Genomic DNA, 25,848 nt, shown 5'->3' with positions numbered 1-25,848 from the left:
AGCCCTTCAGTGCTTTCCTGCTGCCAAAGGGTATGCTCCTCTAAGGCTTGCGAGGATCGACAGTCGGCTTGTGCTTTCCTTTGCTAGGCTGATAAGTTCCCTTTCGTGGGAAAACCATCCATTGTCTTATTTTTTACTGATGTCTTATTACTTTCATCAACAGGAAAATTATTTTAAAGCTAGGAGTGTTGTATTTTAATGGATTGTCTTGAGACTGCAACATACTTTTAAATGGAGCACTCATTTCTATCATTTTAAAAGTAGTGTTAACTGACTGATAAAGTATTTTATGTGGAGAAATTGTGTTGATTTTTTTTTCCATTGTGGGGCTGCCGTTGTGTTTGAAAGTGCCTTTTACTGTGTTTTTTTCTGTAAAAAAGTAACTTTTCAGGACTGGTGGTTTTACTGGCATTGTTGCTTGTTTTCCCCAGGTAGCACCACCATTTTCAGCTTGATCATGGAACAGATTGCGAGTCCTGTGGTTGGTCCTTCTTCCAGCCCAAAAAGAAAAAGTTATCAAACAGCCTTTGCTACTACCGCAAGCTAGCAGTTTGCCTCAACTGCAGGTGGTTAGCTGTACTGTGGCCATTTGTTGTACCTCAGACTACTCATCTGGTGAAGCACCTAAAGCCACTGGAGCAGGAGTTTGCCACATCCTCTGTGGCTGTTGTGGGTGTTAGGGACAAGGGAGAACCACTATTGTCGGTCCTGGGAGAGGGAACAGAGAAGGTTTCCCTATTGTGTCTGAATGCTGTGCCCATCCCTAGGGAAGCACTGTCTGCCATTAGTAACATAGTTGGCCCCATTTTTCCTGTCAAAAAGAAACAGAAAACCAAACATGAATCTACTCCTCCTTCAATTTCTTTGGCTAGGAATAGTTTACTGGGACTGACTCAGGGTTTGATGCAGGCTATTGATCCTTCTTCTAGAGTAGTTTCTGATAAAATAAAGATGGATGCCTTCTTTCCTGAACAGCTTCAAAATTCTGAATCTGAACAGGAAGCTGCAGGGATGGATTCATGGTTTTGTCTTCAGATTTCTGATTTAGACTCAAAGGAGACTCACTTTTTTGATTCTCCAGGTGTGATTTCTCTTTCTCTGCAACAACTGCTAGAATGTCCCAGTTTTTTCAGTTGGAGAACACTGAGGTTTCTCAGTACGTCAGAAAATACCATAAGTTGTTATAGAAGGATTTTCCAGAAACTACACCTATTCCTCCTGTCCTGTCTGCTTTAGAGGATGTGTCTTACTGCCTGCAATTTTCCTGATAGTCAGCTACCTGTCCATAAAAAGGCAGATAGGATCTATAAAGTTCCCTAGTCTTTTTAATGTCTACATAGTATTCCCACATCTAACCCAGCAGCTATAGCCTTAGTTGACTCCTCTGCTATGAAGCACTTAGTTAATTCCAGTCCTGCTGCTTCTAATATGGATGAGAAAGTTATTGATAGGCATGGAAGTAAAGTCTATACCTCTGCAACTCTGAATTTCAGAATTTTAAATTACAGTTCATATGTTAAAGTTTAGGCTGACATATTGTGAAAGTATGAGGAATGTTTTATCTGCAGTTTCTTCTTATGAAGAAAAATCAGTTTTAAGTAGGATCATAGGAGGTTGCTAGGCTAGTGGCCCTGGGTCCCTTACAAGCCTAGCCAAGAGTTTATTCCCAAAAAGAAACCTCAGTCAGCACCTGTTGCCCCTGTCATTGAGGGACACAGGTGGAACCCCTGGGACACATTTGTGGTTTCCCCTCCACTCTTCAAGGTTGCGCTTGAAGAGGGTCAGCGAGGTGCTCTGTTTGATGTGTATGGGAAGTCTATTCCAGAGACAGGCAGCCTCTGGCAGACAAACCTGTCTCTCCAGCAGGATTTGTTGATGTCGCATGTTAGATTCAGGCCTTTTGAGTGGGTAGTGCATGAGGAGTTAGACTTACAGATATAGAGCGTTTCTAGTAGTGCAGAGTCCGAGACTGCCTTGTAGGCGAGACACAGATCACCCCTGAGCAATCGGTACAATACCGAGTAGAGTGATAGTGATTTGAGTTTGTAACTAAGTTTCTTCTATTGCACAGGTCACTAATCATTGTTTGCAGTGTGTGTGTATGATTCTTTTGGTACTTCTTTCAGGGCTGTGTCCACTGTTACTGTTTTAAGGAGGTTTGCTTGGCTGCAATTACTGAACCTCCTAGATGGTGTAAAAAGTGAGATTTTTAAATTCTGTTTTGGATAGAGATTTAGTGATGCTGTAGAAGTGATCAAAAAGTGTAATGAAAAGGGCAAGCTGATTCAGAGAATCACAATAATTTTTACCCCCCCTTTTCCAAATTGTCCAAGGGAATTTATTTCTTCTCATTCAATTTCAGCAGAAACAGAATAAACAGTCTCAACAGACTTTGGGTAAACAGACATGTTTGAAGGAGTTGCAAGGAGATTCCACAAAGAAGTCTCAAATCTCCCAAAACCAAAGATAGTCCAACAAGTCTGAATGACTGTTCAAGCAACCTCGAGACCCCCTACTATTCTGGCCCGTTTTCTTTTCCATAAAGTCTGAATCTCCATTTTTCTCTTTGGCAACAGATTGTTAAAAGACAAATTGAGTCTGAAAGTCATTCGTCAGGGTAATAGATGACAGTCTGAGGAAATTCCTACTTTCCGGGGGTTCATTCCTCATCCTGCAGATCAGAATCTTTTGTTTCCTCCTATTCTTCATTATATGCTGTCCCAAGGAGTGATAAACGAGTTCCTCTTTCTCAGGTGGGGGAACAGGTTTTATTCATGGATGTTCCTAGTCTCAAAGAAAGAAAATGCTTGGAGACCAGTTTTGGATCTTTCTTTCCTAAACCTGTTTATAATAGTGCCCAAATTCATAATGATGTCACTTCACAATCTTTTGCCTCTTCTTCCTCTTTCATGTTTCCTGGTAACACTAGACTTAAAAGATGCTTATCATCACATTCCTATTCATCCAGATTTCAGTTTTTTTTTAAATATTTTGTGTGTCTGGGTCACATTATCAGTTCTCTTCCTTACCCTTTCGACTGTCCACTGCACCAAGAATGTTCACAAAGTGTCTAACTCCAGTTATAGCTCATTGCAGGCTACAGAGTATCCACATTTTTCCATATTTTGATGACTTGCTTATCTTTGCAGAGCCCTTTTCAAAATGTCAGAAATCTCTTTCTTGGGTGAGATATCTCTTACACAAGCTGGGATTCCAAGAGAACATTCAAAAGTCTTTTTTGACTGCCTCACACAGAATTGTGGTGCAAGGATGTTAACTAGACACCTCAGTTCAAAGAGCTTTTCTTCCACAGAAACAATAGACCTTTATTTACATTTATTTCTAAGGTTTTCCACTCAGACTTCTGTCATTGTAATGGAATACCTCAGGATTTTTGGTCTCATGGCATCTATGATTCTCATTATACCCCTGTCGGAACCCCACATGAAAAAGATACAGTGTTATCTGAAATCTCTTTGGTCCCAGCATCAACAGCCTTTATCTTTTCAGATTCCAGTACTGTGGTTTGTCAGAAGAGAAATCACTTGGTGGAGACAACAGATGTAATTAAATCAAGGTCTCCCCTTCTCCCTCCCTGCTCCAAAGCAGTTAGTTATCACAGATGCTTCAGACTTTGCATGGGGAGCAGTTTCAGGAAAAAGCACAGGTGGTGTGGAACACCAAGGACAGATGTAAACATATAAATATCAAGGCAGCACTTGCCTGATCAAAGAACTCAATTCTTTAAACCAATATTTGTCCATGGGACCTCTTCAAGTGGTTACAGATTATACCACAGTGATGTAGTATGTAAGCAGGCAAAGGAGGACTCAGATTGTACTACCTCTGCAGACTAGCAGTGTTAACTTGGGATATAGCTTCACAGCACAATCTCATGCAACAGGAATCCTACATTCCATCAGATTAAAACTGTATGGCAGACTTGCTGAGCAAGACCAGGGCACACTCACGATTAGAAAATCACGATTGGAAACTAGATCCAGGATTCTTCCAGATTTGATCTATCTGTGGGGAGTTCTTAATGTAGACCTCTTTGCCTGCTCTCTGAACAATCAACTGGGAAAATTCTGTTCCAGGATTCCATCCAAGAAGGCCTAGAAGACAGATGCCTTTTCTTGTCTTTGGACAAGAATGTTCCTGTTGCCTTTCCACACTTTTCAGTAATATCTAGGGTACTTCTGAAGATTCAGAAGGAATCCCCCAAGGTCTTTGCGGTGATTCCCATCTGGCCTAGTCAATCGTGGTTCTTCCTTTTTATGGAAATGGCAAGGGGTATTTACCATGAGCTTCATCAAAGAATGGATCTACTCAATCAAGAACAGAGGTGTTTGATACACCCCAACATGAACTAACTTCAGTTGACTTCCTAGATGATAAGGTCTTAATTCCTGTTAGTCACCTTCAATATTTGTGTGAATTAACTATCCTATGGCCTTTCTAATTCCTCAATCAAGGTTCATTCTTCAGCCATTCAGCAAGACTGCCCATGGATCATCTTCTTTCAAGACAGTCTCATTTCAACATGTTCTTGAAAGAGGCTTTGCATAAGAGGCTTCCTAGAAAACCAGTGTACCTTCCATGGGATCTTGATTTTTTTTATGAGAGAACCTAACACTTGCTTCATTTGAACCAGCTAATCTGGCTGACTTGAGGTTCTTAACATGAAAAACAGTTTTACTAATTGCGTTGACCTCTGCCAGAAGGGCATTTAAGTTGCAGGCTCTTATGCTGAGTCACCTCAATTCATTTTCCATTGGGACAATGTTTCTTGATAACTAATCCTTCTTTTATGTATAAAGTAGTATCCAAGTTTACTTTAAGCCAAGCTATCCATCTCTTTGTTTTCTTTTCTGAACCTAAGAATGGCAGATAAAGGATACTCCATACATTGGATGTCCACAGACAACTTAGGTACTGTCTTGGCAGAACTAAATCTTTAAGATCTCCAGATCAATTGTTCATTTCTTGTGAAGGTAAAATGAGGGGAAAACCTGTGTCAGAACAGACTATTTCCAAATGGTTGACTAAGGCTATTACCTTCTGTTATACTCACCATAACAAATCTATTCTAGGTAGGGTCAAGGGTTACTCTACTAGGGCCTTGGCTTTATCTTTGGATATTTGGAAAAGGTTTGATTCTACAGGTATCCTAGAAGCTACTACTTGGTCCTCTATACATACCTTTCCAAAGCAGTATAAGCTTGATTCCTTCTCTAGATCAAGATCAGGGTTTGCTAGGACCATTCTCCAGGGTCTTCTGGACTCTTCTTTTTCCACCTCTGAAATGTAGCTAATTATGATAATCCACACGTATAGCTAAGGCTACTGCAACAGTGATTAATTGGATGAACATAGCACAGTTGTGTAAGTTAAATTTACCATAACAGTAAATGTTTGAATGATCACTGCTCCAGTAGCCCCTCCCTCCATCCCCCTTGCTTTGTTGTGTGTGCTTTTTATGCCAGGGTGCGGGCATTTATTTTTTGTTGTTCCTAGCATTGTCCTTTCAGGGCTTTGCCTTCCTCTCTCTCTGCTGACAGGAGTGATCTGAAGGGCTTCACAAGCAAACTTGTCTTTTAGTCAACTCAGCTCATGCTGGTTGCCCCTCTGAAATGCCATCCTCATCTATAAACCTCATATCTTGAAGCATTATCTTTAGCATTTTTGCTAGCACTGGCTTCTTGGGAGAGGTTTTAATAGCTGAATTTGTCAGACAATCACAGTCTTTCCCAAAAATTATGTTGCACTCTGCTTGTTCACAAAAGTAAAGCATCAGTGAACATTTTAACTTGGGAAAAGAGGTATAGGAATATGTAGCCAGTATAGCGTGATCCGCATTCCCACTAGGTACCCTTTGACTTCTTGACCTCTTTTAAGCAGTGTACATTACCTTGAAAAGTGTCTCAAATTTCTAGATAGCATTAAGAATTATCACCCCCTTCAGTTGCTTGTGTATTATACTACTGTGTACTTCTTTTGAATGCTTCAGAGAAGGGGGGTGGGTCTGAAGCTTCTGCTATGAGAGACTGTAGCACTGTCTCTACTGTGAGAGATTGTAGTACTATCCTTTGGATTGCAAGTGTTCACTTTTGCAGTATCAAAAGCTGCACATTACATACAAAGAATTATCACCCCCTTCAGTTGCTTGCGTATTATACTACTGTGTACTTCTTTTGAATGCTTCAGAGAAGGGGGGTGGGTCTGAAGCTTCTGCTATGAGAGACTGTAGCACTGTCTCTACTGTGAGAGATTGTAGTACTATCCTTTGGATTGCAAGTGTTCACTTTTGCAGTCTCAAAAGCTGCACATTACATACAAAGTAATGGGACTGCTTGAAGCCTTTTTTTGCAGGGGACAAGCAACTTGCCCCCCCCCCCCCCCCATTATTAGGGGCAAGCTTCTCACACTACGAAGCTTAGAAAGAAAAGTCCCAAAACAGTACTTGGTGGTCTCACATAATTACTTATTTCACTTTAATATGAGTGACTTCCAAAATCTTGTATATTGAGGACACAGAGTGAAGCTGGGTGCTAATGTACCCCTTTTGTTCTAGCCTTAGAGAGGCTTGAGATGGGTAGGGTCTGGGCCACCCAGTACCTCCTTAACAAAGAAATGTCATCCATGAAAAGCTCTTACGAAGAAATAAAATCACTGTGTTCAGATTAAAACTAAACAATCTGCCTGATTTTTTTATTTTATTAAAATTAGAGTTTCTCTGAATGGCTATTCTGCCTCCCCTCACCACCATCACCACAATCATAGTCATGTAACCTACTTATTCTGCATTTACCAGTGTTAAATCTTGAGAGAGTAAAGAGACAGCCATTCCATAACATGTGCCATTTATTTTGGCCAACTAAAAAATCCAACCCTGTCTTAGCTCATGTAGTTAGAGGGACAGGTCATAGCTGGAGGCCATGGTGGTGGCATTTCATATACCCAGAATAAATAGCATTACCACTTCACTAGTGGTTTCTTTACCCATGCAGGTTCCCTGAGATATGCTGGAGTAGTTAGAAGTCACTACCTTTGCCTTTTCTTAACTAACAAAATGGTATGCAGAAGTGGGAGGTGAAAGGGACTATCAGTCTTGGTTGTAACTATGTAAGCATCTCTTCCAGCTATAGGAAATTTAACCCCATATTCTTAAGCTGATTGCTGCTAAGAGCCAACCTCATTCCACTGCATGATGGCTAAGTTAAAAGTGACAGTAAGTTTAAATTAAAGAAATTGGGCATTATTCCTGTCTTTCCCCTACATACAGCAAGCTACACCTAGGTTAAAAACATCAGTACCTCACAGCCAAAAGTTCGACATAATGATGGACAATGTAAAACACTCCCCTCCTGAAACAAGTAACTAATGCGTCCCTGTGCTATGTTCATCTGTGTTGCCTTGTCACATAAATGATAACCTTATGCAGCAGAATAACCTTGCTTGCTAGACACTCTTTCTGTTTTTTACTGGCCTTCTACCCTCCCACTAGCTATGACAGCTACAATAAAATATGGTGGGGTCTTCTGTTTCCCAAATGCAGTATTCCAGAAAAGTATTTCCTGTAACCCTGTTAGTGAATTAAATGTTTCTTTTCATGGCACACACAACACAGCTCTGATTTGCAGGATTTTGTCCCTACAGATTCTAGTAAGCATTGCCAAAATGTCACAATTGCGGTGAGAACCAAATATTCAAAAACGTAAAGGATACCACTGTAATTATAATAAAGATGTAAGTGAGGAATTTGTTCTTTTGTAATGGACATAGTACACTATATTCCTAATGAATAATGATCCCCCTGTCAGCATTTGTGTACTCCTTACGCTGAACACCATTCCTTCTCTATTTCATTTGTGGATGAAAATGCTCAATAAATGCAACTGGGGGATGTCATAATAAGTTTGAAGAACCATGAAGTAGTTAGACTGTGAAAATATTAAACATGATCTTACACAAACCATTCATCAGATTCAACAACAAAATCATTCAGTATTGATTATTACCCTTCTTCAAAATGGATGCTGTATCTCGCAGTCCATGTTACCACCAGCTTGTTCATTTTTATAAGAATAATGATTCAGCTGCTGACTGTCTTTCTGTTTTCCTTAGCCTCTTTGGAGATAAATTCCTTACAGGAAAATGCAACATATTCTCAAGAGTTCCTTGAGTACTGCAGCTTCCATTTCCACTTTGGGAGCCAGGATACCCTAGCTTGTAGTTTGTCCCATGTCTTGTCTTTGGATAGTCCCAATCTTCATGCTGTACCACTACCCGTAATGTAAATGGATAGCAAATTGTGATTTAAATTTGTTTTTCTTTTCTGGCACCTTTCTGACTGCTTCTTGACCATTATGTCCATTTATTTTCCTAATTCTCTGTGCCTTTTTGTCCAGTGAACACCCCTCCCCCCACCAACCACAGCATGCCAGCCACTAGGAATAATTGGCAGGTTATTAGAAAATGAAGAGTTAGGGGCAGAGAGGAGTATAGCTACCTGCATCATCATGTACAGTTCAAATAAAATAATGTTTTTGCACTGCAGTCTAACCTACTTCAGGTGCCAGTTATGTTATGTGAGGAGAGTACAGTGATGCCTCAAGGAAGCCCTCCCCATTTATGCAGTGGCATTGCCCTCTTGTATACCGTTTATATACTGCCCAAGTCATTGGAACCACTCTTTACAAACTCCATGACATTAAACAAACCTCCAGCATGTCCCGTCATCCCAAGGGAGGTAATCAAGACATAATCTCATCATCACTTTCTCCACCACAGTTGACTTGGCTAGTGCCCAAGTAATTTACTGAACTGTGGTCATGTAGGCCACAGTTAAGTCTTCATACCTCTGCAACATGGAGCCAATTATTTTTTTTAATCTGCTGTTTCCATGCTTCATTAGGGATAGAAGAGAGAGAGAGAGGTGAAACTTCTGTGTGTGCTTACTTTCCAGTCTTGAGTATTTACTGAAGGAAGTATACTTCTTTGTGTAGCTCAAGGAGACATCTGCTCAGGCTGGCATCAGTATTCTTCTTTTTGCATAAAATGAAAAAAATGGATTATGATGGCCTTAGATTTGTCTGTAGAGAACACAGGCACTAGAGACAGTGAATCACAGGCAGGTTTAATTTATACTTGCCCTGTATCTTTAGTCAACAACTCACGATAGCCACTGGATTTTGTCATGCCCCTTGTTGTCTTTTGCTTTAGTAACGCTTATTGCTTATAAGTAACTCACTTTGTATTTCAAGTTCTTTCAGACTTTTTCAAATTTCACTACAGACATTTCTACTTCTGTGAGTTTCAGATTGTGTCTGGGCAAGAGGTTTTTAATTCTTTTCTGCATTACCCTGCTATTGTGGCTAGTTGGCTATCGGTGGGGCTGCCACCAATAAAATCTTGTGCTTGGAAAGCCTGTAGGTCAAGGATTACCTCAGATATTTTTTTAGTTTTCTTAAAAAAATAAATAAAATACTTGAAGTGTTGATCATGAGATAATTTCTTCATCAAAGCAAATGTTGAGCCATTCAGAGAGAGGGTGAGGCAGTATGGTGTTGATGACGGTTTTAAGACCCTTTTGTTTTTTACTTGAATGAGGACCTTTCCCTGCTCAGAGTTCCTCGGATCATATGTGCAAAGTTTTCTGCCATCACCAGAAGTCTGGACTTTTAATTAAGCTTGACTTTGCCTACTTGGAACCATTTAGCTAGATTTCTCATCGTCCGATGGGGGAAGAAAAACTGGACATAGACATAAGAAAAAACAGACACACACACGGTTGCAGGGTGCGTAGTCGAACGTTCAGCTTGTTCAGCTGTAGGAAGTGTTCTTTATCAAGTGCACAGAGAAGAGAATCATGTAACAGTGATTGAGCTTCCTTCTGTGATATTTCAGTTTGCATATGTAATCTAGGGGGTGGGGGCAAAGCACACCATGTAAAACAAGTATTTTGGTGTTTTATACTGTTCCATTTTTTTTCTGATTACAAAAGGAAGCTGTACGCTTTCCTTTATTGATCGGAGTAGTTTCATTGGGAGAGTTTCTTCAATGAGCTGTGCTGTCGATATGCCGGAATCGATGGAATGCCATCAGTGTAATGGTGACTGTCAATAATATGCATGATATGTTTATACATACATATAGAGAGAGAAAAAGAGATTTTTTTTTTTTGATGATCATGTTCTAGTAGATTGAGTGAAGGGTCTCCCTTTAATTGTACTAAAATAAATTGTTTGTTTACCAGGATTGCACCTTTTTGTAAAACATATTCTCAGCAGAGACCTAAGGAAAAAATCTCCAATATACATTACAGCTTCAGCACAATACATGCAGTTGCATTGTTAAATGATAATGAACTATATAGAGCTTGATTATTTACAAAATGTGCAGTATCTAAAAGTAAAAAATCAAAGATGCTGATGATTATAAGGAAGGAATAGTAGTAGATGTAAGATGTGGTAAGGGCTGAGCTGCTTGTAGGAATGTGTGTTGTTGCTAATGCCCTGAAATGTATTCAGTCTAATTGCCATCATTTTTGTTTCATGTATATTTCAAGTTGGAGAACAGATATTTCATAATTTGAAGACTAAAGGACATCAGACTGCCAATACTCCTGACAGAGATTCAAAGATTGTTCCATTTTCTAGGTAGTAGTTGAGAAGTGTGAGTCACCATGCCTGTTGTGGGAGTGCAGGAGTCCTTTGAAGATCTTGTTAATTACCCTTAGTGGATGTCCACTTAATGAGTGTTTGGTGAAGAAGGCATTTGTCAGGATGATAAAGGACTAAGTGAATGGTGTTCAAGTCTGGAGAAGGAAATTTTGCCATTGAATTCTGGACAGTTGTTGGACTATGATGAAAAACAGTGGCATGTGCTGTATTAATGGCTGAATAAAAATGGTACTTACAGTGATATGCCTGTTAAATATCTTCTAAGAGAGATGAGCAAGATTTAGTGAGTGTCATTAGGCAGTAGAACTGGATGGGTATAAGGAAGGCAGTGGCAGTTGAGATCTTTTAGAAACCAGTAGGAACAAACTGTATAGGAAAAAATGGGAATTCTGGGAACAATACATACAAAGGAGGAATGAGGTTTAAAAGGCAGCAGGACTTAACTGAGTTTTATAATGTTTGATTGAAAAAGATTGGGTCGGACTTCCAAGATGGCTGCACATTGAGTAACAGCTTGTTTCTAGCTCTTCCAGTGTGAAAGCAGAAATTCAGCAGAGAAGGCCAGTAGACTTTTGTTTATGGGTATATTTCAGTAACTGGTTAGCAAGTATACTGCCTATATGCCAGAAATAAAAAAAAATATAGAAGACCTGGGAAAAATCAACTAGAAAAAGTGAGGAAGAAACACTGCCTGGGGAAAGTTCTGCAGCTGTTCAGCAAAAATCAATGCAACTTTCAGACATAACTTCCAATAATCTACAGGAAGATATAAGACAACTGCATACAGACCTGGTTAAAATAAACAAAACTCTGATGGAGTATATCAACACAAACAACAAAAGGCTGGAAAAAATGGAAGAAACTTAAAACAGATATTCAGAAGAGATGATAAAGCTGCAAAAATTAGAGGTCAAAATGAAGAAAAGGCTGTCTGAATATGAGACTGCTCAGGAAGAGATGTTTCAAAAAAATAATAGAATTAGAGGATAGAGCACCTAGGGAAAACCTGAGATTTTCAGCTTTTTCAGAGAAGCTGGGAGGAACAGACTGCATTAATTTTATGAAAGCACAAATAAGGAACTGGACTGGTATTCTGCAGCAGGCATTGTTAGTTGAAAGGGCACATCATGTGTATGCTTCAAACCTGGCTGTAAGAAAGCAACCTAGACCTTTAATAGTAAAGATGCAATCCTACCAACAGAAGGAGTTGATTCTGACAAAACTGTGGCAGAAGGACAAGCTACTAAAAGTAGGAGACAGCAGTGTGTTTGTGTAGAATGATTACTCACTGTACACTGAACAGAAGAGGAGCAAATGTATTCCACTATTCAGGGAATGTCAAGATGCAAGTGTAAGATTCAAACTACTGTACCTAGCTGTCTTCAAGGTATTCTTCCCTGGAGGGACAAAATAATTTTTGATGAAGTACATGCTAAGGAGGAAATACAAAAATTTGTCCAACAGAAAGTAAGCTGTGAAACAGAAGGAGATTCTGCTTCTTGTTCTGGTACCTGTGAAACCTTTTCAAATTTTTCAATGAAAAATGTTGGAGAGAAGGAAAGGAGCATGAGAGTAGATTAGTAGAATCTAGTAGAATCGAGAGTACATTGGAAGTGAAGCAGCTACAGGATTTCGGAGATGAACAGTAACAAAACCACACTGCAATAATTATGTTTATGAAATGTGACAGAACAAGAAAATCTGGAAATAGTGGACTTTTTCAGAATTTGTTGGACTTATGGGAGACTGTAAAGTATATGCCCTACTTTGTCATTAATGTTCAGAAAAGTGCTTTGGGGAAGGGAAGAGGATGGAGAAAGTTAATTGTAAGTAAAGATAGTTTTCTTAAATAGTACCAGTTTTGTGGCATGTGGTTTTCTTTACATACTATAAAGTAAATTTTTTTCAGTTAATTGTAAGTGTAATGGGGATTGTAAAGAGGTCCTGCTGTGCTTTGTTCTTTTCTTTTCTTTCTCCATTCGTCTCTCTCTTCTTGTTCAGTTTTAGGAAATTTAGGCACTGCAATGTAAAAAAAGCCTGGTTAAAAACCATGATAAAAGAAATATTAATGTGATTTTTCTCATTCTTGCATGGTGAAATGACTGGATTAAAGACAGTAGATTGAGAGAGAGCAAGTAAATAAAAAAGAAAATTGACTATTATGAGTTTTTTTCCTAGCAAATACATATATGCTCAGTAACAATTCTGCAGCTGGTCTTCATGTTTCCATGGAAATAATAAAAAAAAAAATAAGAACAAGTACCAAGTTGGTTGGTCAATCCGTTGCAATAAAATGTCCAACAATTATGACCAAACGCAGCGAGCTAAAAAAACTTATTTTATTCTGACAAAATAGCACAAGTATTAAGTACTTTCACAGAACATATCTGCTTCTTCAGGTGATAATGTCTTTGCTTTTCCTTTGGCTGTTTTTATACTTACTAGTTAATACATTAATTGAATATTCATCTAATTAAAATCAATGAGGCATTTAAAGTTATATATCTCTATAAACTACAAATATATACATTACATATGAACATCAAAACATAAAATACATTAAAAATAATAATAGAAGCATTTAATGTGTTTAGTTGATACAATTATGTAAATAATTTAATTTAGGTATAAAATAAAATACTTCATTGAGACCTGGGGAGTACATGCATTAAAATGCAGTATCCACTTATTTTCATTTCTTTCAGTCTAATTCTTAATGTCCCCACCTCTCTTCGTTAAAGATACATTCTCTAGAATTAAAAACTTAAAAAACACATGCTGCTCATTTGTATTTAATATATGTTTATACAAAGAATTAGTACTAATTTGTCTCCTTATCTCTGACATATGACTACTCATACGCTGTTTGAATTGTTTTTCCTATGTAGAACATTGTGCATAATACACATCTTGCCATATAAATAAGATTGCTGGTATTGCGATTCCCATATGCTTTAATAAAAAATTCTGTCTCGAGGAATCTATAAAACTCTTACTGGTATATATAGATATATATATATATATATATATATACTTGCAACATACACATTTCCCACATCTATATGTTCCTACATATTTATTCTTGGGTAAACTATTGCTATACTGTTCCTTCTAGCATAGTTTGTTTTTTATGGTGTTACATTTCCTATATATATAAGTGGGATTTGCACCTATGCTGTTTATTTTTGGTATCATGGACAACCAAGATGCTCTCATCCAAAAAAAGGAAGCCAATCTGGTGGTCCCCTGCCATAAACAAACTTTACAACAAAAGGAAGAAACTGTTGCAGAAAAGAGGAAAATCCAGGATGCAAAAACTCCCTTACCAGCCTCAGTAAGAAACTGAGATCCCTCATAAAATCCTCCAAAGCTAGTTACGGGAATAAAATTTCCAAAGATTCCAAAGACAACCACAAGGCATTCTATAACTATGTCAAGAATCTAAATGACAATGCTCAGATCTGCTCTGAGCTAAAACAGAATGGCATTAAATATACTGATCCCAAGGATATTGCCAGTATCCTGGCAGATCGATTCAGTGCCAACTTCACCCCCTAAATGGTCCATCTCAATACCGGAAGATTGGCAAATTCCGGTAATAATGGCCACACAGGTAAAAAATGCACTCTCCAAAGCTAAGAATACAGCATCCATGGGACCAGATGACATCACTGCCTGTGTACTACATGAACTACAATATGAACTGGCACCTCACCTAAGTGTCATGTTTAATCATAGCCTCACCTCAGGCTTTGTGCCCACTGAGTGGCGCAGAGCTACAGTTATCCCACTCCACAAGGGGGATCCACCTTGGATCACGGAAACTACTGTCCCATCAGTCTGACGAGCCTTATCTGCAAGGCCATGGAGTGTATTATCATGGAACTTATAAACAAAGACATTGGCAACCTTCAAACACTGGACCCCACCCAGTTTGGGTTCGTAAAGGGCCGATCTTGTCTCCTGAACCTGATTGACTTCTTCAAATCTTTCTCCAGAGCCATGGACAAGGGTAAGGTGGTCCACACAGCCTATCTAGACATTGCCAAGGCCTTTGACACCATCCCCCACTCTGGAATCATAGATAAACTTACTAAGCTGGGCATTAATCCCTACATCACCCAATGGGTTGCTAACTGGCTTACTGATAGAACCCACACTGTAAAAGTAGCCGACTCCAAATCCAGCTCCAGACAAGTGACAAGTGGAGTACCTCAGGGTTTAGTCCTGGGACCGCTCTTGTTTGGCATCTACTTCTCTGAAGTACAAGCCAACACTAAGGGACTCTGGCTAACAAAGTTTGCAGATGACTGCGAACTGGGAGCCATTATTGAATCCCCAAATGATGTGGATACTCTACAAAAGGGCCTTACAGAAACAGATGCTTGGTGCCAGAGCCATGTGCTCAAGCTCAATGCCAAGAAATGTATACTTACCCCCTTTGGGAAAAAACATGTACCCGTGAATTACCATATAGGTGGCAGTACACTAAACACCGAAAGTGTGATAAGAGACTTAGGGACACACAGGTGGACAGTGGTCTCACCTTCGATGACCACATCGCCACAACAGTCAGGAAATCCTATGTGGCACACCTCATCACTAAGGGCTTTTCACCCAGAAAAAAGGAGGTCATTGTCCCACTGTACTCATTCCTCATTAGACCCATTATAGAATACAACGCACCATTTGGTATGTACCTCTCAAGACATCTGCAACAACTGGAAAGGCCACAGAAATACCTCACTAAAAGAATCACAGGCCTAAAGCAGATGCCCTACGCTGACCGCCTTAAACAACTCCAGCTATACTCTGTCGCATATCATCTACTCAGAGGCGATCTCTGCTTAACATACAAGGCCATGTCAAACCCAGAGCTGTTGGACATGCTACACTTAAAGAAATCCCAATCCCTCAGAGCCACACAATCCGGGGATCTAAACCTTGACATCACAATAAACAAAACATGCTGGAGGGATAGGTTCCTGACCCAGAGACTCCCCAGACTCTGGAATAGATTGCCCATACATGTCAAGCAGAGTGCCTGTTTGGCCCTCTTCAAAAGGACCCTTGACAATTGGATGGGAGAAAGGAAATTCACCCCGGGGATCACGTCAGTCGCCCTGCTAGACAGGGGTCCGGGGAAGTAAATAGTGTGGGAAGAAATAGCCAGGGAATTGTTATGGTTAGGCTTGTATAGGCCCTAGGGATGATAGCCTAGTACCAACCTATGAACATTTATGTATAATATCCCTTATGTTTCTAGTGTTTTGATCATAGTTCATGATATGTTTAAATTCCTTATGCACATTAGATTTCTCTTTCATTTTACTAGTTGAACTTTTGTTAGAAAAAAAAAATGGTGCATAAATGTTATTATGATTTGACATGACCTCAGTTTTTATTTCTAATGCTTTTTGCTTATCATATCCCTTCACAAAAAACATCGACAGCATAACCATGAGGAAAAAATGTTCACAAAGATGCTTTTAACTTTTTATTGCACGTTCTGGTACCTCGGTCATTTGCCTTCAATGTCGATGTTGTTTCTTGTGAAGTGAGTTTTTCGTTGGTTGGAAGGTGTTTTTGTATTCTTTGTGCTTATCATATCCCCTCTGTTCAAACTCATTAGAGTGGCAAAAGTAATGCCAAAATATATATAGATCAATGTGGTTTTGTAGAGGGGAGGCAAATATTTGACAACATTAACAGAACATTGATGATCCAGAGGGAAGCAGAATGTAAGAAAATGCCATTGTTGTTGGTGGGTCTTGATGAGAAGACATTTAACAGAGTAGGCTGGGACTTTATGTGCGGTGCGATGGAAACATTTGCATTTCCTGAAAAAATTATAAGGTTGATTGTAAGGATATATGTGGGATCAGAAGTGAAAATTAAAGTGAGTGGGGTCCTTTCTGATAATTTCTGCTTGAGCAGAGGAAACCAGGCAGGGGTGTCCTATTTCCCATTTATTGTTTGCATTATATTTAGAACCATTGACAAAGAAAATAAGGGACTCAGAAATTCAAGGATGTAGTCAGTATGGTAGTCAAGAAAAGCTGGCTTTATTTGCAAGACGATATTATTTTATACCTGACAAAACCAGGAAAAAGACACTACATAATTGTGTAACATTCTGAGACGGTTTCAAATCTTTTCTGGATACAAAGTTAATGAAGCTAAAACAAAGGCAGTAGTGGTAAATTATGTACCTACACATGAACTGGTTCAGGGCTACCCATATTTATTGGGACATGATAAAATGAAGTATTTAGGAATATGGATTAAAAATTATTCTAGTGTGGCAGCTAAGGATATGTGGGAAGAAACTAAACAAAAGATAAAAACTGAGGAAATGGAAGCTTTGTTATATGGATATGGATAGTAATATACAAACAGTCTTATACACTGGTCAGGCATATTTTTATCAATCAGAGGAGAAGTTGTGGTTAGCAGTTAATAAAGAGCTGAAGGAATTTATCTGGGAGGGGAAGATGGCAAGAGTCAAGTGGAATAAGCTTACTCTTACAACAGGGTGGATTGGGATTACCCAAATTGAAGGGGTATTTCAGAGCTACACAGTTAAGACTGCAATACATAGCACAAGCAGAAAACTATAATTCAAAGTGGAAAGGGATGATGATGAACCAGGGCAGAAGTTCAAAAAACAAGGAGAGACTGGGATTTTGGATGCAGCCCTTTAAGGAGAATAACAATAATCATACAGAATATTATATCCATAAAGCAGCAGAAACTATTCTAAGAACTAAACCAACACGGGAATGGAGAAAGGAGATTCTGCCTTTAAGGATGACTACAAATTAGGGATACATACAATAGGCAAGAATGGGCTGGAATTTATTGGAGAAAACTGGCAAAGGAATCAAGGTATTGAGAGCAAATAACTAGAGAGGGAAAGGTAATAGAATGGGAAGATGCCTAGAATTTATTTGGACTACAGTTTATTGATTGCCTTCACTATCAGGGATTGATATCAGAGTATAGGCAAAGAGAAAGAAATAGGGGCAGGTCTAAACGAAAGACCAGCACTTATAAGAATTTGTAATAAAACAGAAGCTGCCATTAAAAAATGATTAATTAGTAGAGCATATAAAATATTGCATGATAACTATAAGAATCAATCAGAGCAGGTTAGAAATTATTGGGAAGAGAGAATGGATAAGCAGTTCATAAAAGACAATGGAAGGATATAAGTATGTCTCCCAAATATGCCACAACATCTAGGATTTTGCCTGGAAATGTTTACATAGATGTTTTTATATCCAAGTTGACTCCAAAGAATTTTTCCTCAGGCAGACAGCAAATGTTGGAGTTGTGAAGGGGATGAAAGAGGTAATTGTGAACATAGTTTTGAGGAGTGCAGTGAGTTGGCAGATTTTAAGGATTCCCTGCGGGATCCACTGTTGGAGATGCTGGGTGGGCAGATTGGTCTGATGAGGGAGGTGATTTTTCTCAGCTAGGATACAGAATCAGAATTGTCCAGACATGGTAAGGCTTTGCTGTGTCAAATAATGGGGCTGCCAAAAAAGTAATTACTAGAAAATGGAAATCAAAATCTAAAACAACTGGAATTGAAATCTTTAGAAAGGGGTAGGAACAAACTACATAGGAAAAAATGTGAATTGCGGGAACAATACATACAAGGGAGGAATGAGGTTTAAAAGGTGGCAAGACTTAAGTGAGGTATGTAATGTTTGAGTGAGAAAAATTGGGTAGATTATAAGTAATGTATGATGTATAATATCTGCAACTGGGAGTGTGTCAGTATGGCTTGTGATGTAAAATGTTTGCAACTAGGATTGTGTCAGTGTGTTTTATTTTCATTTATACAAGTATATTATTGCCATGTAGTAAGTGATGGTTTAATAAAGATGTATTTTGCTTAAAAAAAAAGCAGGTGTGAACAAGATGAGATGACTCTTGTCTTCCATAGGTGTAAAATTTAAGCTGCCAGCAGTCTTATAGCATGAACCAAAAGAGGACCAAATCCTGCTGATTTAGAAGATACAGGAGTCAATCCACTGAGTGATGGCAGAGGCAGCCCATTTAACAGATACAGACCCAGAAGATGTTGAGGTCCACAGTGCCAGGAATATCAGGGTCCCTTCTTTAATAGGCAGCCTAACAGCCCTGAAAGGCTTCCCAACTGCTGTCCTCTGTAGGCACCTGGGACCTGCTTTATACCTCTTCCTACTCATGTGGATGGCTATCAAACAGGATTTCTGGGTCAGGGGATAATATCCAGAGGTTATTACATACACTTTTCCCATAACCCCCATTTGAAAAGGCCTCTCCCAGAAGTACCATCCCACAAGCGAGAAGCAACCAGAAGAGAAATCCTCTCCCTTCTTCAGAAAAGAGCCATCAAAGATGCCCCACCAGATTAAGCAGGGTCAGCTTATTATTCGAGGTTCTCTTTAGTTCTAAAGAAAAACAAGGACCTCAGGCTCCTTTCAGACCAAACAACCAGTTTCAGGATGGTCATGGTGCAAGCAGACTTGCCTTTTCTCCAGGTGAACATTTGGATGTGCTCAGTTGACCTCCAAGACAATTATCTCCACATTGAGATTGCAAGAGTGTCCAGAAATTTTATATGCTTCCACCTGGGGTCCAGTTACTTTTAGTTTAGAGCTCTGCCCTTTGGTCTCACCACAGCCTCCTGGGTGTTCACCAAGTGCACAACCATTGTAACAGCAAACTTGAAGCTGCTTGGGATCAGGGTTTTCTTGTACCTAGATGACTGGATCCTCATTGCCACATTGAAGAACTCCCTTATCATGGGCAAAGACTACTTGTTTCAACCTTGCATGTCCTTGGGAATTTTGTTCAGCTACAAGAAGTCACAGTTGCAGCAGACACAAACTATTCAGTTCATTGGATGCCATCTGGACACCAGGTCCTGTACCATATTTCTTCCTTCAGGAAGAGACCAATCATTAAGGCTTGCAGAGCCTTCTACAGTTTTCACCTCCTTCAGCAGTTCTTGTTCTGTGAGTTCTTGGCCTGATGGTCTGTGCTGTTCTAATGGTGCATCTAGCCCAATTCCACATGAGGTTCTTACAGTAGCTCCTCAGTGTGCAGTGTTTGCAAATGGAGGGCTCTCAATCATCACCCATATGAATCACAAAGCTCTGCAGAAGTCAGCTTCAGTGGCGAATGATCTCCTCATTATTACAGGGAAGGGTGCTCTTCTTGCCCCCACCCTCATTTGTAATGACAACAGATGGCTCCCCCTCGGGATGGGGGGAGAACATTATCAGGAGAGAATGGTCCGAAGTACATAGTAGGCCAGTCTTAACATCAGTGTCCAGGAAATGAAGGCTGTCCTCCTGGCATTGAAGGAACTGCAGGACTACATGCCTCCAGTGGTGATTTCCATCCAAGCAGACAACATGACAGTGGTATGGTATATCAACGAACATGGAAGAGATACTGTCCCCTGTGTTGTTGGAAAGCTATGAGAATATGATAATAGGTGATTACTTCGCATTATTTCTTGACAGCAATGCACATTCCTAGGAAAGTCAACTATCTTACTGACAGGCTCAGTAATTCCATTCTCTCAATCTACAGGCTGTAAATCAAATCTTACACTACTGGTTCCTAGGAAAGTCAGCTGTCTTGCTGACAGGCTCAGTAATTCCATTCTCTCAATCCACAAATAGTAAATCAAATCTTACACCACTGGGACTATCCTTGCTGAGATCTTTTCACCTCCTCAGTGGACACCAAGTATAGCATTACTTTGCCCTAATATCTCAAAGGGGAAGTCCCCAAGAGATTCTCTCATCAGACAGAGGTCAATCCGTCTCCTTTATGCCTTCCTTCTCTTCCCCTTATGCTCAGATTTCTCCAGAAAGCAATCCGATACAAAGCCATGATGATTCTTATCACTCCATATTGGCCCAAGCAAATCTGGTTGCCCCTTGTCAGGCCTCACATCAAGGATCCCCCCCCCAGTATTTGGATCCCAAAGTGGATCTTCTTTCTTACCCATCTGGGTCAACTCACTCAGATCTCCTCGAACTCAAAATATCTGCCTAACTGCTCAGTTTCTCCAATTTTGATAATGGCCAGAGACCCTTCATTGCCTCAAAGGATAGTTCATATTCTTTCCACCTTCCAGAAAGATTCTACTTAGTGTTTACTAGAGCAAATGGTCACATTTTGCTGCTTGGTCTTCTTCTAGATCCCTTCCATTCATCCATTCCACAAGAGCTTTTCTTCCTTTCACATCTTTTTTTTGGGTTCCAGCTCTTCCACTACAAAGGTAAAATTAGCTCAGTCTCTAAGTTTTGATTCCAATCTGTTAACCTCTCATAGGTCTTGCAAGGTTTTTCTTAGGGGGTGTGTTCCTGCTTCACAGGAAGATCAGGGAACAAGTCCTTTTGCGAGATCTAAATTTTGTGTCAGAAGCCCTAAAAAAGGCCCCCTTTGAACCAACATCTACCACTTCTTTAAAATTACACTCTTGGAAACCTTACCTCTTTTAGCAATAACATCAAATTAGAGAATTTCTGAGTTACATGCAATATCATCTGCACAACCTTATCTAGTTTTTCACAAAGACAGGGTCTCTCTATTCGCCACTCCATCTTTTCTCCCCAAGGTGGCACCTGAATCTAATCTAAACCAAACCCATATATCTGCCAGTGTTCTTTCCCAAGCATTGCAGCAGGGTAGACTGTCTGCTGCACATCTTGGATCTGCATAGACGATTGTGGTTATCTCTTCATAGAAACAAGACTGTCAGGAAGGACCCCCAAATGTTTGTGTCCTTTGCCCCTGAATGGATTTCAGATTGCATAATATTTATCTGAGCTTTCAGCAATCATTCTTTACCTCTAAGACCAAAAGCACATTCTACAAGTTCTGTCACCAGATCTTCTTTCTTTTTCAGGATCTCTTCTGTGAATGAGATATGTACAACTGCTACTTAGGTTTTTTTGCACACTGTTGCTAAGCATTATAAGCTGGAGATAATTTCTAGATCTAGAGCATCCTTTGGGGCCACTGTTATCAAAGGTCTCCTGTCATGATACCATGCAAGGGATAAGTAGCCTAGGATTCTAACCCAGCAGTCAGATTTAACAGATGGGTTGACAGTATGCAATAATTATGTACTTACCATAACTCTGGACACTTTCATCCTCATCTGTCTGATACATCCCTCCACCCTAATACCCCTTCATCTAGTTTTGAAGGACCTGGAGGGCCTATTTTCCACAGAGAGGCATAGTAGGATCGTCTGCACCTTAGATCAGCAAAGAATATCTGAAGAATCTTCACAACTGGGTGCATTATGGGAGGGGAAAATTAAAAGGATTTGAGGCTGAAGCATTAATTTTGCCAGGGCGGATCCGACAAATGGCTCAAGGACCCAGTAGTCGTATTGAATGGGCAAGGATGAAAGGATCCAGTGTACAACTTCCATTTTGACATATAGGTATTTTTTTTATAACTCATTTGGATAGTTGGTTTCTTCTCTGTACATTTGTTTCCTTACTTCATTTACCTTAAATATCCTTCATCATGCCTAACCTCTTGTACTTACCCCTTCCAACTTTATAGTCTTAGATTAAGCTGTTATATTTTGTTCTCATTATTGTTCAGAAATATGATATAGACTCTGTTCTGTGAATTCCCTTGAGTTACTTAAATGTTTCTGCTGTGTCCCTTCACACCTCTGTTCTTCCTAGCTATACACATTAAGCATTTTAGTCTGTAATTATGTGGATCCTGATACAGACTGTGCACTCCTTTGTTTCCTGCCTGTCAACTTTATCTGTCCAAACTGTATAATGAGGTTTTCAGTACCAAACACAGTACTTCGCTAGGAATAACTTCCAACTTCCCACTGGAGATACATCTTCTGATAGATACATACATACATACATACATATATATATATATATATATATATATATATATATATATATACACACACACACACACATACACACACATATATAATGTCAGTATAGCTAATGCCACCTCTACCACACACCCTCAGTTGTGTGCTCCTTTCCTGCATTAATTGTTTTCATATTCCTTGTCTTGAATGTAAGGTGTCTTGATTAGACCATTGACTTATTGTTTTCAATTCTCTTCTAATCATTTCTACACTTTCTATCATCTTTGATTGTCTTTTTCTAATAAGCGAATACTTCTACACAACTTTATGAAATTCAAAAGAAATCAATATACCTATCAACTTCTTAGTCCAACATATCTGGACAAAACCAGAAATAATGGGGAGGGGGGACAAAAATAGGGACATATTTTAAATTTTGTCCTTATATACTTAGAAAGTTGCTAGAATAACAGCATTTGTGTTAAGTTGAAGGATATGAAGTCTGAAACTCAAATGCGTGCCATTATTTAGTGACTTCAGGCCTCAGTGATTTGCCAGAAAACCACAAATTGTATGAGGATCAGACAAAAATATATAATGCAAAAATCTGATCATGGTCATACTGCGAGAATCTGGACAGTTGAGTGGTATGGACTTCACTGAACTCAAACTTAGATAACTGCAGTCAGCAATGTATAAATGCAGAGTTCAGATTTCTCATAGATTTCTCATTATTTTTAAAAGTAAATAAAAATTAAATATTTTCTTAGTGACAACTAATGAAAAAATCAATAATTATTTGTATAAATAATCAATAAATTATGTATGACATGAACTTAGAAACCAAGCTCATATTTTGCAACAGTACTGTTTAATTGTTGTTATGTATTTTTATTTGTAGTTTTCTGGGTTTCCAGTCCATATGCCTTTCTCTGAAGTTGGACCCATAGTAGAAGCTTTATACAGCACAGGAGTGCACAAGACTGAGCTTCCAAATGTGGAATTTTCATTGGCTGTGTACGCCCATCCCTATCCAAACAATGTTTTTTCAGTCTGGCTTTATGTTGCTTCAATCATTCGTAACAGATGACACGCAAAAGCAGAAGAAAAGACTTTCTGTATTAGTATTACTGCACTGATTCCTGTAAAGAAAGTGGACTATTATTATTTTAGAAGAATCATTGGTTAATTGACACTTTTTTATTTGAAAATAAAACCACCTACAGGAAGCTTCTTTTTTACAATACATTTATTGTGAATTGACTGCTTCTGCATTATGTAAATTGTACCTTGTAGTTTCTGAAGGAATGCAAATTAAACAAGACTTCCAGGTGGAGAAAACATCTGAACATAAACATATGTCAAGCTGCAATTGTAAAGTGATTTCTGATTAAACCAGCACTTTTCAATTATTTTTATCTCAGGCCAAATGTTAGCTGCATTTCTAAGTCAGACCTAGATGATAACATTTTACCCGTTGAAAACTGAAATATAAAATATAAAACATCTTTCAGAAATTACTTACTTACAAGTTGTTTTGGTAAAAAGTGCTAGATCATTTGCATGGCAAAGTTAAATTCTTCTGCACAGCTTTTTCTGTGTTTTTACTTTTCTGAGAAAGTATGAGCTGTTCTGTACGTAAACTGCCACTGGCATCTTGAAGTTTGATTCACAAAGATCCAGACAAACTCTGAAATGTGAAAATCTTTCTGCCATTTGTACACTGCGATTCTGATTGCAATTGTGTTTTTCTTAAATATGATGCCGATTTGCACTTGACTTCAAGATTTGCGTTAGCTTGTAGATGGTAGGTATTCTCCTGGAAATTTCCAGACTTGCAGTCAAATACAGCTGATGGGAACAGTTGTAACATGTTTTTGTGCTGCAGGACATTTTTACCTATAAGACTATTTTCGTTTTTCACATGTGGCCATCGTGGTGCAGCAATAAGCGTTGCCACCTCACGGCAAGAGGTTCTCCGGTTCGATTCTTGGCTGGGATGCCTTCTCTGTGGAGTCTGCATGTACACCTGTGGTCGTGTGGGTTTCCCTCAGGTGCTCTGGTTTCCTCCCACATCCCAAAGACATATGCTGTAGGTGGATTGGACACTCTAAATTGGCCCTAGGTGTGAGTGTGTGCCTTCAGTGGAAGGTTGAGTGCCAGGCTGGTAACTTGACACTGTAAAACTCCACTGCCAATCTTTCTGTGGACCGTTCTGCTGTGGTGACCCCTAACCAGGAAAAGCCGAAAGAAGAAGAAATATTTTCCTTTTTCACAAAAAAAGGCAGTTCTTAGCAGAAGAAAGATGACAATCTCTAGGCCAGGGGTGTCCAAACTTTTTGGCTCAGAGTCCACTTAAAATACTTCACAAGGTTTAGTGGGGAGGGTACATGGGCACATTACCAAAGCTAACATGTACAGTATCTATCCATTCAAAACAGTACATTGTAGGACATACTGAGGGCTTGGAAAAATACTTTGGTAGGACAGATTGTGGCCCTAGGCTCACCTGTTGTGCACCCCTGCTCTAGACAATTTTTTTTTGAGGAAACAGTTTCTCATGTTATTTTTGTTTTGTTTTTTTAAACAAGAAACATCTTTATTAAATTATCATGTATGACCTAGGCCATGTTACATGTATATAAATGACAAACTATAGTGACACAATCTTAATTGCAAATATTGTACAATCCAAACCTTACTGACACAACTGTAGCTGCAAATATTATACATCACTTTTAACATATCTAGTCATTGTTAGTCAACCATTATATAGGCAATTCAAATCCTGTTTTCTTTTAAACCTTGTTCTTTCTCTGCATGTGTTGATCCCACAGTTCCCATTTTTTCCTATGTAATTTGCTCCTACCCTTTTCTAAATATCCCAGTTCCAGTTGTTTTATCTCTGTTACTATCTTCACTACTTCTAGTAAAGTTGTTTTAGACTTTGATTTCCATTTTCTAGTAATTGCTTTTTTGGCACCCATTATAATTAGACTAAACAAGGCCTTACTATGTCTAGGCAATTCCGTGTTTATATCATAGCTCAAAAAAATAATGTCCCTAGTCACTCCAACTTGCTCACCCAGCATCTCTGACAGAGCAGTCTGCAGGCAATCGTTAAAAATCGACCAACTCATTACACTTGGAGAAAATATGTTCCCAGTTACCCCTTTCTGCCCCATTACACCTCCAAAGTTTACTGTCTACCTGAGGAAAAATTATTTGAGTCAGCTTCGGGTATAAAAATACCTATATAAGCAACTCCAAGCGAAGATCTGAAATCTT

General features: G+C 39.1%; 1 protein-coding gene across 1 annotated transcript in view; it reads left to right on the top strand.

Annotated features, from left to right (window-relative positions):
• CC2D2A (coiled-coil and C2 domain containing 2A) overlaps positions 1 to 24,594 on the top strand; it is a 3,655,067-nt gene extending 3,630,473 nt beyond the window's left edge. The window contains exon 36 of the mRNA XM_044062582.1: positions 23,462 to 24,594. Within this exon, the coding sequence (XP_043918517.1) occupies positions 23,462 to 23,650 (189 nt within the window). The 3' untranslated portion in view covers positions 23,651 to 24,594. The remainder of the gene's footprint in view (positions 1 to 23,461) is intronic.
• The last annotated feature ends 1,254 nt before the right edge of the window (positions 24,595 to 25,848 follow it).

The sequence above is a fragment of the Protopterus annectens genome, chromosome 2.part1 (assembly GCF_019279795.1).
Source record: "Protopterus annectens isolate FY-2018-M chromosome 2.part1, PAN1.0, whole genome shotgun sequence".
In the NCBI taxonomy this organism is placed as follows: Eukaryota; Metazoa; Chordata; order Ceratodontiformes; family Protopteridae; genus Protopterus; species Protopterus annectens.
Note: the sequence above shows the minus strand (reverse complement) of the source record. Positions and strands in the feature narration are given on the sequence as shown.